Below are 18,145 nucleotides of genomic sequence, written 5' to 3' on the forward strand. Positions count from 1 at the left end.
CATATTGGCTACTTCAATTTGCAGTCCCTCTAGCAGTGTATGAGTGTGCCTTTTCCCCCACATCCTCACCAACACTTATTGTTGTTTGTCTTCATAATAGCTGCCATTCTGACTGGAGTGAGATATCTTACAGTAGTTTTGATTTGCATTTCTCTGATTGTTAGAGATGATGAACATTTTTTCATATATTTGTTGATTGATTGTATATCCTCTTCTCAGAAGTGTCTGTTCAGGTCCTTGGCCCATTTGTTGATTGGGTTATTTGGGTTTTTTTTTTTTTTTTTGATGTTTAGCTTTTTGAGTTCTTTATAAACCCTAGAGATTAGTGCTTTACCTGATGTGTGAGGGGTAAAAATTTGCTCCCAAGACGTAGGCTCTCTATTCACCTCACAGATTGTTTCTTTTGCTGAGAAGAAACTTTTTAGTTTGAATCCATCCCATTTATTGATTCTTGGTTTTAATTCTTGTGCTATAGGAGTTTTATTAAGGAAGTTGGGGGCCTAATCCCACATGATGAAGATTAGGGCTACTTTTTCTTCTATCAGACACAGAGTCTCTGATTTAATTCCTAGGTACTTGATCCACTTTTGAGTTTTGTGCATGGGAGAGATAGGGGTTTAATTTCATTTTGTTGCATATGGATTTCCAGTTTTCCCTGCACCATTTGTTGAAGAGGCTATCTTTTCTCCAGTGTATGTTTTTGGCATCTTTGTCTAATATAAGATAATTGTAATTTTGTGGGTTAGTCTCTGTCTCCTCTATTCGGTACCATTGGTCTACCAATCTGTTTTGGTGCCAATACCATGCTGTTTTTGTTACTATTGCTCTGTAGTATAGTTTAAGTCCTGGTATTGTGATGCCACCTGCTTCACTCTTCCTGCTAAGGATTGCTTTAGCTATTCTGGGTCTCTTATTTTTCCAGATGAATTTCATGATTGCCTTTTCTATTTCTATGAGGAATGCCATTGAGATTTTGATTGAAATTGCATTAAATCTGTATAGTGCTTTTGGTAGTATGGTCATTTTGATAATATTAATTCTGCGTATCCAAGAGCCAGGTAAATCTTTCCATCTTTTAAGGTCTTCTTTTGATTTCTTTCTTTAGGGTTCTGTAATTTTCATTATATAGATCTTTCACCTCTTTTGTTAAGTTGATTCCCAAGTATTTTATATATTTTTTTGAGGCTATTGTAAATGGGGTAGTTATCCTCATTTCCCTTTCAGAGGATTTGTCACTGAAATGCCTTTGATTTATGAGTGTTGATTTTATATCCTGCTACTTTGCCGAATTCATTTACTAGTTCTAGAAGTTTTCTGGTGGAACTTTTTGGGTCTTCTAGGTATAGAATCATATCGTCAGCAAATAGTGCTAATTTGAGTTTTTTGCTTCCTATCTGTATCCCTTTAATTTCTTTTAATCTAATTGCTCTGGCCAGTGTTTTAAGAACTATGTTAAATAGAAGTGGTGAAAGAGAGCATCCCTGTCTTGTTCCAGTTTTTAGAGGGAATACTTTCAGTTTTTTTCCATTTAGAATGATGTGGGCCTGGAGCTTAGCATAGACAGCTGTTATGATGTTGAGATATGTTTTCTAGTGTTTTGAACATGAATTTTTCTAGTGTTTTTTAAAAATGTTTCTTAGTTATGGATGGATACAATACATTTATTTATTTATCTTTAGTGGTTCTGAGGAGCGAACCCAGGGCCGCACACATGCTAGGTGAGAGCTCTGCCGTGAGCCACAACCCCAGCCCCTCAGGCTTGCTCTTAACTTTTCTTCTAACTTGGCTAGCTTCCTGGGAAAGGGGCATTGTAGGGTCATGGTGTTTAGTATTACTGTGTTTTTGTTGTTGTTGTTTAGTATCACTGTGTTTTTGTTGTTGTTGTTGTTTGTTTAAGAGTGGTGGATTCAGTTAAGGGCTAGACTGTAGCACCTCTCCAGTGAGGTCGTCACATGCAGTGGTGGCTGTGCCATTCAGAAAACACATGAACACACTTCATGAGTCGCTCAGGAGCCTCTCAGGGAGTCAGTGGTCCTAGAGATGGGGGCCTCTCAGGCTGAGCAGAGGCGACTGTGCTTATGCCTCAGATCTGACTTTGTCCTGAGGATGCCAGGTGTGTTCTTAGCAGGAAGGCTTCTGTGGGTGTTGCTTCCAGGACCCAAGCAGAACATGCAACTGGGGGCAGAGTCACATGCTCAGGAACTGTGAGCCTCCACCCCCAGAAGGGCCCCATGTGCAGCCAGCAGTTTTTGTTCTAAGGTATGACAAGTTTTGGTACCAAGGCCCTGGGTAGCATAGGCCATTATGGGTGATCCAGTGTCTGGTAGAGGCCTAGGAGGAGGTTACTAAAGGCTGTGTGGTACAGAGATCCCTGGGGGCACTAATGAGATGCTTATAATGTTGCAAAGTGGACAGTTTTTCCTCCCTTTCCCTCCTTTTTTCTTTAATTTTCCTTTCTTTTCTTTATACCGGGAATTGAATGCAGGGTATGCTTTGCCACTGAGGTATATCCCCAGTCCTTTTTTAACTTTTGAGATAGGGTCTTACTCAGTTGCTGAGGGTTTCACTAGGTTGCTGAGGCTGGCCTTTTAACTTGTGATTCTCTTGCCTCAGCCTCCTCAGTCATCGGAACCACAACACCTGTTTATGAACAGTTTCAAGAGCCTTTTGTTATGAAAGTTGTGAATACCACTATAAAGAGGCCCAAAGAAAATTTGTAAATGGGGAATATATGGTCTACAGTGAGCAACAGCTTGCTGCACGAGAAGCACAATAAGCTAATATTATGGCACTGAATTTTTGCAAACACAAAGGACTTTGTTGATGGTCAGCAACAAGGATATAGGATGCAACCTCATCTGTCTTCCTGATTGGCCAGCAGCAAAGGATTTTAAGTGGTAATGTAAGGGGAAATAGAGGGTGGATTCGTTGAAACCAGGAAAATTTTGATAAAATAGTACGCAGCACACACTGATCCAGGTGGATCTGTCCTGCATTGTTGCAGGCATCCCTGGTTTTAACCTAGGTCTCTGAGGCTCTGTTCTTATTCCTCAGTGAAGAGTTGGTTCTCTCAGGTCCTCAAGATTATTTTTAGTGTGGGCTAGGGATGTTGCTCAGTGATAGAGCATTTTGCCTGGCAAGCATGAGGCCTTGGGTTCGATCCCTAGCACAGCCCAAAAAACAACAATCAAAAACAAAATTATTAAGGTCCTAGGGGTCTGTGCCTGTGTCCTGAAAAAGAATTTGAATAGCATTTGTTTTTTTTTTTTTTTTTTTTTTTTTGCAGTACTGGGGATTGAACCCAGGGCCTCACACATGCTAAGCAAACTTTTGTCCACTGAGCTACATTCCTACCTCCTTTGAACAGTTTTTTTTTTTTTTTTTTTGAGACAGGGTCTTGCTAAGTTGTTGAGGCTGACCTTGAACTTGTGATCCTCTTGCCTCAGCCTCCTGAGTCTCAGGTTATAGGCATGGGCCACTGTGCACAGCTCGAGCAGTTTTTAAGAATAGGAAGTTGCTGTTTTATGACTTAGCCTTAGTAGCACCTCAGAAGATCTAAAAGATATCAAGTTTTTTTCCTTTCACATTGTGGGTGTTGAGGAGGACTGGTGATTTTGTCATGGGCCCATCTCTATTTTGAGTTTTTGTTTCCTTCCCTTGAATTTTCTTATTTCTTCTTTTTTCTTTCATGAATGCTTTGGGGAAGGGGGAGAGCTTCTCTATCCTGGTTATATTTATAAGTAAATTACCCCCAAAGAATCCCAATTAAGTGTTGGGGGATCCCTGTAGCAGTGCTTACCTTCCTGGCTTCAGAGGCCCTGAGCCTAAGCTAGGAATGAAGTAGCCCCTTATCACATTGGTGAACTGTGGACTGAGTGGAACCCCGAATCTGTTGGCCACTGTGTAGTTATCTAGCAGGGTGACTGTGGTGAAGACAGGTAGCGAAGCATTGTCACTGCTTTTAAAGAAGTTGATGCCTCTGGGTGACACAGGTGTTATTCCCAGTGTTATGGTTTGGATGTGAGTAACCCAATCCATGAATAAATCCTCCTGATGGGATTAAGTGAGTAGTGACTGAAGGTGGATAGAGTGCGGCTGAAGGAGGCAGGGGGCATTGAGGGTGTGCCTTTGGGACATATGTTTTATATCTGGCAAGTAGAGTCTCTCTCTCTCTGCTTCCTAATCATCATGTGAGCTGCTTCCCTCCGCCACACTCTTCTTTCTGTCACAATCTTCCCTCTGCCACACTCTTCTCTCGGCCAGCCACACTCTTTTGCTGTGATGTTCTGTTTTACCTCAAGCCCTAAGGAATGGAGTCAGCTGTCTGTGGACTGAAATCTCTGAAACTGTGAGCTCCCAAATAAAAACAATTATAAAGGAGGAACAGTTTACCAGGTCTATCACAGCAGTGAAAAAGCTGACTAAAACATCTAATAACCCAGAACATCAGAATCTTTGTTGGTATGGAGACATGAGGCAGCAGTAATAACTCAGGCATTTTATGGGATCCTGGTGAGCCACCTGCTTTCAGGAGTGAGGGCCTAAGCACATCACATGGTGATTGGTCTTTTTTACAACCAGGGGACCCATATGTTGGTCAGGTTGTTAATCTCCCTGCTGAGTGCTCTGTAGAGTGGGAGCCACCGTCGGGTGGAAACACGGCCTCGGTCTCCTGAGTCTTTGGGATTCAGGCATGGACACGGTGCCCAGCCTGACGAGCAGATATTTTTAAAGATTAAGAACAGCATGGTATTGACATTAAATATGAAGAGTGCTTATAATTATATTTATTTATAATTATAATTATAATTATATTTATATTAATTATATTAATATTAATTGACATTATAAATATATTTATATTAATTGACATTAAATATGAAGATGCTTATAATTATATGTGTTTGTGTCTCCTACTCTATTCCACTAGGAGACACAAACACATATAATTATAAGCATCTGGTACTTGACAAAGGTACCAAAAATATATGTTGAAGAAAAGACAGCTTTTTAAACAAATGGTGCTGGGAAAACTAGATATCTATATGTAGAAGAATAAAATTATATTCCTGTTTCTCACCCTGCACAAAAGTCAAATCAAAATGCATCCTAGACTTGGAATTAGACCAGAAACCTTGCAACTACTCTAAGAAAACCTAGGGTCAACATTCCATCATGTGGGAGCACACACCAGCTGCCTCACCAAGACCCCTAAAGCTCAAGAAATAAAACCAAGACTAAATGGGATGCCTTTGAATCAAAAAGCTCTGCATAGCAAGGGAAATGACTGAGTGAAGAGTGAGCCTACAAAATGGGAAGAAGTCTTTGGCAGCTATTTCTCTGACAGGGGATTAATACCCAGAATATATTAAGAACTCAAAAAATTCAATGCCAAAGAACAAATAATCTAGTCAACAAATGAGCAAAATAACCAAACAAATTTCTTAAAAGAAGAAACACAAATGGCCAATAAATACACAAAAGAATCTCCAACAGCTCTAGCCATAAGCAAAATGCAAATCAAAACTACACTAAGATTTCATCTCATTCCAGTGAGAATGGCATTTATCAAGAACACAAATAATAAATCCATGTGAGGGTGTAAGGGAGAAAGTACACTGACATGCTGTTGAGACTGCAGATTAGTAAACCACTCTGAAAAGTGTGGAGATTCCTCAAAAAATTAGGAATGGAACCACCAAATGACCCAGCTATCCCAGTTCTTGGTATATATCCAAAAGGTTTAAAGTCAGGATACAACAGTGACTCAGCCACATCTATGTTTTTAGCAGCATAATTCACAGTAGCCAAGCTATGGAGTCAATCTAGGTGCCCTTCAATAGATGAATGGATTAGAAAAAAATGTGGTATATATACACAATGGAGTATATACTTAGCCGGAAAGAAGAATGACACATTGTGGCATTTGCTAGTAAATGGATGGAACTGGAGATTACAATGCTAAGTGAAATAAGCCAGTCCCCAAAAGTCAAAGGTGAGATGTTGTCTCTAATATGCAAAAGCTAATCCACATAGAGGGGGCACAAAAAAATAATTGACAGATCAGTGGAGTAGACCAAGAGGAATGAAGGGAAGGTAGGAGGGATAGGACAGGGAACAACAGCAGAATGAATCTGGCTTAACTTCCCCAAGTACATATATGAATATGTCAGAGTGATTTTCACTCTCATGTACATCCACAAAACACTCAAAAAAAAAATCAATTAGTAAAGTGATCAGTAAAGTTGAGAGATGGGAACAAGGGGAGGGAGGAGGGGAGAGAAGGAGGAAGTCTAATAAAATCAAAGGTGGTATTTTATTATATTCAAATTTAAAAATCCATTAAAATATTATAAATTGGATGAAGAGAAATAGCTATTTTATGCAGGGAACTGGAGGAATATAGTTTGAGGGATTTTTGAAAGCTGCATACTCTTTGGTCTAGTGGTTCCAGTTAGGGTCCTTCCCTGTCCCAGCACAGACACATAGTGTCCAGGTGTCTGTAGGAGTATTCTCTGCAGCAGTGATTGTTGAACAGTTTAAATTTCTATCAGTAGGACAGGAAATCAAAAGAAAAGGTCCACTAATGTGGAGATTTCAAGGAGTATTTTCAGTGTAAAACTAAAAGGCCGGTTGCAGCACAGCATGCCATTGTGACTGTGGATGCCTTTGCCAGTGGGTAGAAAGGCACGAAAGGGTCACATGCGAATCCTGCAGGGAGGTGAGCAGAAGCTTTGAAGTCTCTGTTGTTTGAATGTATTCATTTTTGTCTGTGTATTTATTTATTTTTGCCATCCTAGGGATGGAACCCAGGGCTACATGCATGCTAGGCAAGCACTCTACCACTGAGCTACACCCTAGTCCCATGAGTGTATTTGAAAACATATTCTAAGGTGCAACCTCAAGTAAGTGGCACTTGCATCCTGTGGGGGCAGCAGTTAAACGGTGGGTGGTTTCCATTCTGGTGAGGACAGGTCAGAACATGATGCTTCCTGCTGGGCTCAGGGCCTGGCCCCTCTCCCACTCTGCTGGTCTTTTGGTTCTCTATCTGTTGCAGGTGGCTTGTGCTGAAGGGACGCTCTACACACTGACAGTGCCTCAGCTGCAGGTGGTCTCCAAAGTGACTTTGTTTCCCAGTCCCTTTGTGAGCCTCCTCTGCTCTCCTGACCGACAGTGGCTGTTTGCATCTGCACACAATTCAGACCTAGGCCCAAAGGTCAGTGCCTAGGGAACCCTTTCCTTGGGGGAGGCCTCGCCTTGTGAGAGGAAATAGAGGGTCTGGCCTCTGGAGTTGCATCCTGTGAGCTCAAGAGCTGCTTTGTGCTTAAGACCAAGCCCCATGGCTGGCAGGAGTGAGCCCTGTTGCTCCCAGGAGCCACATTCTGTCCCCAGGGGCTCTGTTCCCAGCAGTCACGTCTGCTTCTAGCAGAAGGGACACTTGGAAGTCCCTGGCCCTGGAGAGCGCTGTTTTCTGGCAGCCATGCTGCCTGTGAGCTAGAAGAAGCCGGCCTTGCTGGGGAGGCAGAAGTGTTCAGATGGAACAGGTTTGGGACCTTAGTGACATACTGGAGGAAAACGTTCTAGAGCCTTTGGTGGTCTGAGAATAGTTTCAATGAGAGCATGAGTGAGGGGAGCATTTGGTGTCTGGAAAAGGAAATGGTGGGCATGTCTTCGGTGCTGCCTTCTTCCTGTGCCATAATGCTGAGTCCTAGTGACATGCATGCAGAAATGGCTTTCATTTGCCAGGGGATGAAGCACTTTTTTTTTGTTCAGGGGATCAAACTCAGGGGCACTCTACCACTGAGCTATGTCCCTTGCGCTTTTTCTTTTTTTGTTTCAAGATGAGGTCTTGCTGAGTGGCTGAGGGTGGCCTCAAACTTGTGATCCTCCTATCTCAGCCTCCTGAGTAGCTGGGATTACAGGCATGGGCCACTGTGCTCAACAAATAAAATACTTTTTGAGTGACAGGATTTGGACTGGGAAATTAGATCTTAGTAAAATATAGACAGTTGGTTATGGTCTTGTGGAGGAGGAGGACAGAGAGAAAGCAAAAGTTGTTGCAGAGCAAGAAGTAGGGTGGGGAGCCTCAGGACCTAGAAGCCAGGGAGGTAAGTGGTCAGAGAACAGACAGGTTCAAAGAGGGCATGGAGGGAACTACCAGGAACAGGCTGGGGTCTATGGGAGGCCTAAGGAGTCACTGAAGAGATATGCCAGGGAGACATGTGACATCAGCAAAACATGACAACAGCTGGTCACAAATAGAAATGCCATTTATGTGATGGATCTGTCACACCAACACCAATCTTAGTGGGAATGACATATCAGGATGTTTCCAGCAGGGCCAGGCATAAGCTGGGATTAACCTGAAACAGCTTGATCCAGCCGGGTGTGGTGGCACGCACCTGTAATTCCAGTGGCTCAGGAGGCTGAGACGGGAGAATCACGAGTTCAAAGCCAGCCTCAGCAAAAGCAAGGCACTAAGCATCCCAGTGAGACCCTGTCTCTAAATAAAATACAAAATAGGGCTGGGATGTGGCTCAGTGGTTGAGGGCCCCTGAGTTCAGTGCCCAGTTTAAAAAAAAAAAAAAAAAAAAAAAAGCTTGGTCCATTCATAGCCTGGAAGGAGGGTATGCGGTGGCACAGGCATACAGGCATTGTGGGGTATGCAGACAGCCTGGTGCCCTGGCCAGGCCCGGGATGCAGGAGTCAGGCTGGGCATGGGAGGTTTTCTGAGTGCCCAGGGTCTGAGAAGCCACTCCTTCGTCTACACGGTGACCATTCAGGGGTATTTCCCCAGGTGTTCTACACTCGGTCCTTGCTGCACCCATCGGAAGATGAACTTCCTGTTTCTACCACCCTCACTGTCCGGTTGAGTTCCAAAGCCTGCTGGGCCCCTGATGAAGCTGCCAGGCTGATTGTTATGCACAGAAATGGCAGTGTCAGGCAGCTGGTTGTCACTACCTTTGAGTTAAAAGCCATGAAATCCAGGGACAGAGTGAGCATTCTGGGTAAGAGTCCCCCATGCTGGCCACGGTCTGCACATCACCAGCATCACAGTGTGGTGTTTCTAGGGCGGGTTTCCGTGTCTCTTTTGAACACTTGTTCCTCTCTCCCAGGGGTGTAGCCCAGCAGAAGTTACATTGTGATTTTATGTCCTGGTGGAAAGATGGTGCACATGTTGGGCCCCCTTCATGGTCCTGAGATTCAGACACTAATACACGTCCACAGATTCCCTGCCCCAAGTGATCTTCCTGCTTCCATTTATTACTACCTTTCTCTTCCTGATTATGTCAAAGCCCCTGCTCTCAGCATCGTGTACAAAGATGAATAAAAGCTAAAATTACTTTATTCCCCAGGGAGTTTCAAGTCTAGTAAGAACCGTGACCCTCCCCGCTATCTCCTCTATTTCCTAGGCCCCACATTACTCTGATAGGCCTTGCTTTTGGTTCTTGGCATTTTTTTCCTTTGTGTTCTTTCGTTTTCATATACTGTGACTAAATTTTGCTCTGAGCTTCCTGGCAGTTGATGAAAAAAGGGAAACAGGATGTATAATATGTGCCTTGTCTGATATAAGGAAACACACAAATTCTGCTTAAGAGGTGATGTTTTTCCTGTAAAAAGGAATGCCGTGCAGTATAATGAACTGTGTCTTAAAGAGGAGTTTTTGGCAGATGTCATACAGTTGTCCCATGGCCATTTCTTCTTTCACTCTGTCTTAGAAGGGTATCTTCAACTTCTTCCCTTCAACCCAGGGAAGAGGTAAAGGGAGCCCTGGTTCCCTGAATGGTTCTGTGTGCCACATGCTGTCAGTCATTCCCGTAAGCATATGGCATTGAGTCCACCCTCTGTGATTGCAGTGTTACGATCACTATTCTGTTGCTGATGAACTGGAGACTTAGGGGAGTAAATTCATGGATCATGGTTGAGTGCAGGTCTAACTGCAAAGCAGTGGAATAAGTGTGCCACATCATCTTAAGTGATATCTCTGATAACTCAGAGAAAGCCAATCTGTGTTTTTTTTCCTTATTTTTTTTATTGGTTGTTCAAAACATTACAAAGCTCTTGACATATCATATTTCATACATTAGATTCAAGTGGGTTATGAACTCCCATTTTTACCCCAGATACAGATTGCAGAATCACATCGGTTACACATCACATTTTTACATACTGCCATACTAGTGACTGTTGTATTCTGCTACCTTTCCTATCCTCTACCATCCCCTCTCCCCTCCCCTCCCATCTTCTCTCTTTACCCCATCTACTGTAATTCATTTCCCTCCATGTTTGTTATCCCATTCCCCTCACAACCTCTTATATGTAATTTTGTATAACAATGAGGGTCTCCCTCCATTTCCATGTGATTTCCCTTTTTTTCTCCCTTTCCCTCCCACCTCATGTCTCTGTTTAATGTTAATCTTTTCTTCCTGCTCTTCCTCCCTGTTCTGTTCTTAGTTGCTCTCATTATATCAAAGAAGACATTTGGTATTTGTTTTTTAGGGATTGGCTAGCTTCACTAAGCATAATCTGCTCTAGTGCCATCCATTTCCCTGAAAATTCCGTGATTTTGTCATTTTTTAGTGCTGCGTAATACTCCATGGTGTATAAATGCCACATTTTTTTTCATCCATTCATCTATTGAAGGGCTTCTGGGTTGATTCCACAGTCTGGCAATTGTGAATTGTGCTGCTATGAACATCGATGTGGCAGTATCCCTGTAGCATGCTCTTTTAAGGTCTTCAGGAAATAGTCCGAGAAGGGCAATAGCAGGGTCAAATGGTGGTTCCATTCCCAGCTTTCCCAGGAATCTCCATACTGCTTTCCAAATTGGCCACACCAATTTGCAGTCCCACCAGCAATGTACAAGTGTACCCTTTTCTCCACATCCTCGCCAGCACTTGTTGTTGTTTGACTTCATCATGGCTGCCAATCTTACTGGAGTGAGATGGTATCTTAGGGTGGTTTTGATTTGCATTTCCTTGACTGCTAGAGATGGTGAGCATTTTTTCATGTACCAATCTGTTTTTATTCCAAAAAGCACAACAGATGGCCAGTTTCCTCTTGCCAGACGCCATGATGCCTCCTCACCTCGTGCAGAGCCATGGCTCTCAGGTGATCCTGCTGACCTCTGGGTCGGAACTGGTTCTCTTCACCATACATGGTCTGAAGCTTGAGGCCTTCCAGGACCACCAGAAGCCCATCACAGCCCTATGGGTGGTGAGTGCAGCGTGCCCTGCCCCTGCCATGCTCTCCTGCAGGAGCCCACACCGTGGCCTCACTTGACTTCCTCTCAAGGGCCCAGAGCGAGTCATCACCTCTTCCTTCGACCTCTCTCTGCGTGTCTATACGTGGAATAAGAAAAGTAACTTCCCAGCCCTCAAGAGCTGCTATCACTTGCTTGGGGGATCCCACAGATGGGCCAGGTAATTGGCTGTGTTTCTTCGTGCTGCCTGTAAAAATGGGCTATGTGGCCTACAAAGCCATGTTTCTGTTTTGTTTTGGAGACGGGGTCTTATTGTGTTGCTCAGGCTGGCCTTGAACTCCAGGGCTCAAGCACTCCTTCTTCCTCATTGTCCAAGTACTTGGGACTACAGGCCTGTGCTATCACACCTGTCTCAAAGAAGTTTTTTAAAGGAAATGTTGGAAAGGGTGTTAACAGGACTTAGTCATGTGCCCATCCTGCCCCTTACTTATTGGACGTGAGACCAGCTTCTGCATGCTCTGCTGCCTTTTCTGTTAAACCAGACTGCTCGCTCTAGGCATATATGTCATCTCCTGTGATGTATATATGTCATCTCCTGTGATGCACAAAACAGCCATATGCAGTTGGCATCATCCACAGGTGAGACAGGCTGAGAGATGTGGATGATTTGTTCAAAGTCCCACAGGGATTGCATGGCCAAGCCCAAGTAGGACCTTGACTCTGGCCTTATGAAAACTTGACTGGACCCATGAGCCCTTGTGGTTCAGTCTCCTCCATTCAAGAGAGCAGTAGAAAAAAAAAAAAAAAGCAGTGAGCCTGTCCAGAAATTGATAAAATTAATTCTAAATTCTGGGGAAATGACTCAGATTTGCCCAGATTATATTAGATGCTTCTCTTTAAAAACGTATCTTAGAACAGCTAAAATCACCATGATTCAGGCTGATACTGTCAGGAGGGTCCAAATGGTATTCCCACTTAAGAGTTTGCCAGTAATTTGCCAGTTGTGACAAATGACTTTAGGCCCAGAGTAAGCAAGAGATAGAAAGAGGGCTGGGTGGGGTTGGCTGGGTGTGAGAAAGCACAGGAGGCTGAGGTTGATCTTCGTGAAAGAGCTTTTACTGTTTAAATATTGACCCTTTTTCAGATTAACACCTGGCATGCCTTTCTCTTTGCAGAGGATTTAGTCATGTGGAAAGTGACATCATGAGCATTGTGGGTGTGGAAGTCAGAAGCACTGGAACAAGTATTCTGAGATCATATTGCTTCAAAGTTCAGTGTGGCCAAAAGGCTTGCACCGGTTGAAGCTATCTCACTTTGGAAAAGAGCCTGCGTGGCATATCAAAACTAATGATGTTATCAGTGTTGGGAAAGGAGAGTCCTTCTCACATGTTGACTGTGTGTCAAGTGCACTGTGCTCTGTGACTTTTAAATCCTCTCATAACAGCCCAATGAAGTAGGTACTATCTTCTTTGTTTTTCAGACAAGGAAAATAAAATACAAAAGGTGAGTAATTAGCCATTATTATCCCATTTCCAGATGCTAAGCAACATGCCCAAGATTTTTCAGATTATTGGTGGCAGACAGGAGTTGAATAAAATTCTGAGGGTACCAGAAAGCCCATAATTAAATTATTAGGATTATAAGGGTTTATTTTATCTAAATAGACCATGAGCTGAGTATTTTTAATTCTAAATTCTATTTTATGTGCTTTAGAGACATTAGTTCTTGCTGTCACATAGATGGATTTGTGGTACCCTGTTATATAACCCTAGAGCTGCCATTTTTTGTTTTGTTTCATTGGTACCCGCTCCAATTGGTCAGTATGGAAGCCTGGCTGGGTTGTGGGTGTATCATTCAGAGTTCTTAATTGGAAGCAACAGGAGCAGACACTGACTGAAACCAAACAAGGAATTTATTGGAAGGAAATGGAGTAGTCCACTGGGTCATTGGGAAAGTTGGACAAACAGGATGGAACAGAGGACGGCCAGGCAGCAGGAGACACGCATGTCCTGCTCCAGCAAGTCTGACTTGAACCACCCCTGGGCTCCATTTCCCTCAGGCTCTGTGCTTTGCTACCACTGTTCTTGTTTGTCACTGAATAGGCACTATGGCCACCACAGAAACACTTCCCAGCTGCTCTGTAGTGTGTTCAGAGTGTGAGTGTGAGTGTGTGTGTGTGTGTGTGTGTGTGTGTACACGCACACGCACACTTGCATAACAGCCACTCCACTGAGATAAGGAGGGGGAGAGGAGAATCTGGCTCCTTCAGGTTCAATAGCAAGTTCTCCCAACCAAGATGTACACGGTGAAAAATTCTCCAAAAATACTTTGTACTTTGCCCAATACAATAATGCCCCATTTCCTATATTAAACCTTTAAAACTTTTTTTTTTAACCTAGCATAGCTATAGCAGCTGTATCCTGTGACCAAGACTCTATGGGGTCATTGCCCAAGGTCTTCTACTGGCTCTTAAAACTGTCAGCGAGGGGTCTTTTCTAGTTCCATCGTACTGCTGTGTAATGTTCTGAGCTCTTGGCCTGAGTTGTAAGGATGACCAGGACTGAGGTATCTTGACAGGCAGCAATGAGGAGGGGCGGAAACGAGAAATCGGCTGACGTGAAAATTCCATGACACAGCAAGAAGGGAAAGAGCTGTTGCATTTAGAAGGTCAAAAGGAATTCATGGAAACGAGAACACAGAGTTTGCTAAAGATACAGTGATAGAGGGTGGGAAATTGGTGAGAGATTGGAGATAAGAATGTTGAGTTTATAGGTCCACCTGAGAGGTTTGGGTCCCTGGGCAATGAGGGACACAGGTACAGTTCTATAAGTCCTCAAGGGCAGGAAGTAATTAGACCCATACCCACCCTCCTTGGGAAAGCCTGCATGTGTTGGCTCTTACAATAGGGTGGTACATCTGGTCTGGTGGCCCTACCCAAGAAAGCTTACAGCTCTAGGGATCCCCACCCTCAGGGTGTGTGAAGGCTGGGTATGGGAGATTCATGGGGAACACAGGAAGCTCTGGTATGTAAGGAAATAATAAAGGGAGACACAGAAACAAGGTGCAGAGGCAGGAACGTGGCTCCTTGTCCAAGCGGCCACTTTTATTTATACCAATAGGTTGCATTAGGTCCTTAGCACCACAACTATATTATTGTATCAGTATATAAGGTTGCTTATTCTGCAGTTACAGTCGGTAGTTATAACATGAAATGTCGGGTGCTTTGTGCAGCTCTTAAGAAACTTCATTGTCTAAAGTTGCTGTTTAGTGGGCAGATCCAGGAGCACTGGAGCTTGGTGAAACATTGTAGTTATCTAGTAAGCAAATTCCTTTATTCCCAGGAGTTATGTGCCCAAGATCAAGGTTGAAACTGATAAAACTCTTAACACGGACTTCCTCATGAAGAACATTGCTACAGGGGCCAGGCAATTAAGTTTCCCATCAGTCAGGCGTAGTGTGCCTTTGCACAGAAACTTCCTGGCCACCAAGCATGCCACAATGAAAATTTATCAGAGACCCCAATCCCAAACAGAACCCTACACTAGTAACTCTTGTTTATCTTGCTGAAGGTGTGTGTTAAATCTGGCAGATAGGCTTTTACCAGAACAACATGGTCTTTGGGGCATGTTGCCCTAGCCTTGGGAAGAAGCACCTGGAGAATATGCCATGTTCTCAAGTTCTCTCAAGTGCAAAATCTGAAAGTTGTTTGTTTCCATAGCACTTAGTAGGCACTGCTGCACTGGGAAGTGTGAGGACCTACAGAAGTCCGCAGAAGCATGCACAACTATGAACCTTCTTCATGTCTTATTATTGCAAGTTAGAAATGAGGTAAGGGTGAAAAGGATCATCATCATAATTGAGTATTGTCCTGCAGGTGCTAATACATGTAGGACCTTTAAAAAAATTATAAATTTTTAAAAACATTAGAAAGGAAGATGTATATTTTTCATAATTTCTGAACTAGATTATCTCCTTTTAGAAAACTAAGAAAATTTTAAGAATTAGTAAGCAAAAATTCAGCATGAGACTGGGAATTGAACCAAAGGGTGCTTAACCCAGGCCTTTTTATTTTTTATTTTAAGACAGAGACCTGCTAAGTTGCTGAGGCTGGCCTTGAACTTGTGATCTTCCTGCCTCAGCCTCCTCAGTTGCTAGGATTACAGCTGTGCACCACCACACCTGGTGAAAAATTTTTTTCTTTAATAAGAGATAAGGGGGGAGAGAGGAGAGTCTGGCTCCTTCAGGTTCAATAGCAAATGCTCCCACCCAAGGCACACATCGTGAAAAATTCTTCAAAAATACAAAGGAAAACTTACAAATAGCAAATAAGGATAAAAAGCTATTTACTACTTGGAGGGAAAAAATCCACAAAGCTTTTCTAGAGTAATAAAGAATACAGAGATAATCCTGGGCTAGGGTTGTGGCTCAGTAGAATGCTCACCTAGCATGTGTGAGGCACTGAGTTCGATCCTCAGCACCACAGAAAAATGAAATATATTGTGTGCCCACCTACAACTAAAAAATAAATATATTTTGAAAAAGAATATAGAGATATCCATAAATAGAAGAGTGACTCTTTTAAAAAGCTCATAAATCAAAAGCAATACTATAAAATTGCTATGGTTTGTTGCTATTTTGGTACTGGGGATTGAATGCAGGGGCCCTTTATAATGAGCTACATCTGCAGTCCTTTTTATTCTTTGAGACAGGGTTTTGTTAAGTTGTTGAAGCTGGCCTTGAACTTGTAGTCCATCTGCCTTAGTTGCATGGATTACAGGTGTGGACCTCTCTCTTACCGTATCTGATCACATGCTACCAGGACAGGTTTGAGCGCCAGAAAAAGGAGGGTTATAGGGGCTGGGTTGTGGCTCAGTGGTAGAGTGCTTGTCTGGCATGTGTGAGGCACTAGGTTCAATCCTTGGCACCATATAAAAAATAAATAAATAAAATGAAGGTATTGTGTCCATCTACAACCCAAAACAAAGGGCTGGGGGTGTGTGTTATGTTCCTATCACTGCCTCTCTCTATGAAGCTCCTGGACCTGCACCACTGTTTAGCTAATGATGAGTGCATGTGATACTTCCAAAAGATCATAACACACTTGTAACAGGTTCCAAGAAATGATTTGGAAAACAAACAAACAAACAAAACCCCAAGATCCAAGAAAGTTCAAATAAACAGTGAAGTAAATTAGGAAAACAATGCAGGATATGAATAAGAAATTTAGCAAAGAGACATCTTTAACACAAACCAAACAAATCTTGAAAATGAACAGCCTACTACATTCAATTGAAAGCTTCAATGACGAGCAGAAGTAAGGCTGTCAGAGCTTAAAGGCAAGTCTTTTCCAGTAGCATATTCAGACAGGAAAATGGAACAAGTGGAGACTATTAAGGGTCATTAGGATTCTACTGTAGTATCAAACATCTATAATCATTGGAATATGTGAAGGCAAGAAAATGCTTAAAAGCATAGACATATCAATGAAATATCAGAAAATTTCCCTAATCTTGGAAAAGATTTGGATATAGATGAACAGAGACTTAAAGACCCCAAATAGATATGACCAGAAAAGATTTTCAAAACAAAACATTATAGTCAAACAGTCCAAAAGTACAGGACAAAGCAAGAATTTTCAAGAGGAAAATCACAAAATCACATTTAAAGGTAACCATTAATAAGTCAACAACAGATTTCTCTGCTAAAATCCTACAGGTCAAGTGGAAATGGAATGATATCTACTAAGTCCCAAAAGAAAATAACTGCCAACCAAGATTACTATTCCCAGCAAGTTTATTCTAGGGAATAAATAACTATTAGATCAGCCTTACAAAAGACACTTAAGGAAGTCCTAACTCTAGAAATGAAAGAAAAATAACTGTTGTCATGATAGCATGGAAATGTGTAAATCCTACTGAAGAATAGATACACAAAAGAAAAGGAAAAAACCAAACTTTAATAAAATAATCATTAAGTAACAAACATGAGAGGAAGAATAAAGAATATTCACCACATAAACATAAATAAAATAAAGGTACTGTGCCCATCTACAACTAAAAAAATGATGAACTTTAAAAAAATATTCAAAACAAATAGAAAATAAAGATATCAAGCATAAGCCTATACCTTTCAATAATTTTGAATGTAAGTTGACTAAATTCCCCAATTAAGAAATACAGACTTATCTGGATGAATTTAAAAACAAGACTCTATAATATCCTACTTTTACAAGAAACTCACTTCATCAGTGAAGATACAAAGTTAAAGGATGGAAAACGACACTCCTAATGGAATCCTAAAGTCAGCAGGAGTAGCTATACTCATCTGACAAAACAGACCCTAAGTGAAAGGACACAGTGAAGATAACTATGGTCAAGGGATCAGTTCATTAAGAAGATATAAATATGGCAGATTAGAAGGGTGCACTTTGAGTTTCTGATTTGGGATTCAAATAGCAAGAGTACTGTGCCTCTGCAAGATGTGTGATGAAGAAATCACAGAAATTTGATAGTGGATAGTCATGGAATCATACAGTCCCAGTAATCTGGGTGCTTAGAACAGAGGACATGAAAGAATACCCTGGAGATAAGCCAGTGGTAGCAGCAGCATCAGTTCACCTTGGAGGAAAGGTGTAACAAAATAATGGCAAATTTGGCACAAGAAAACCTACAGATAGAGAAAAGCAGTCTGAACTTATTTGAACCAGAGGCTGCATTGCAGTTGGTGTTAAAAGTCCTGTTTCTCAACTGGCAAGTGGAGAGCAAAGGCAGGGAGCCATCTTGAAAAGGCCACACTGCAGCTTGTTGCTGCAGGAGCCTGAGAAACCACAGTAAATATTGCCATGTTGTTCTGGCAAGTGCTTACCCTGTGGCCAAGATGTGTTTAGCAGAGTGCAGTGGAAGCAGGTTCAGAGGATTGTGCCTAAAGGCTTTCAGGTCAGGG

General features: G+C 42.3%; 1 protein-coding gene across 4 annotated transcripts in view; it reads left to right on the forward strand.

Annotated features, from left to right (window-relative positions):
• LOC308631974 (F-box/WD repeat-containing protein 12-like) overlaps window positions 1-18,145 on the forward strand; it is a 67,044-nt gene that overhangs the window by 22,525 nt on the left and 26,374 nt on the right. Inside the window, exons 6-10 of one of the 4 annotated variants that reach the window (XM_081263549.1) lie at window positions 7,058-7,216; window positions 8,798-9,008; window positions 11,039-11,217; window positions 11,296-11,423; window positions 12,379-15,031. In XM_081263549.1, the coding sequence (XP_081119675.1) occupies window positions 7,058-7,216; window positions 8,798-9,008; window positions 11,039-11,217; window positions 11,296-11,423; window positions 12,379-12,505 (804 nt within the window). In that variant the 3' untranslated portion in view covers window positions 12,506-15,031. Of the gene's footprint in view, window positions 1-7,057; window positions 7,217-8,797; window positions 9,009-11,038; window positions 11,218-11,295; window positions 11,424-12,378; window positions 15,032-18,145 lie in introns of those variants that run through there. The other 3 variants (XM_081263551.1, XM_081263550.1, XM_081263552.1) reach the window with 3 other exon arrangements.

Source organism: Spermophilus citellus (genome assembly GCF_964194105.1).
Source record: "Spermophilus citellus genome assembly, chromosome: 12".
NCBI lineage: Eukaryota > Metazoa > Chordata > Mammalia > Rodentia > Sciuridae > Spermophilus > Spermophilus citellus.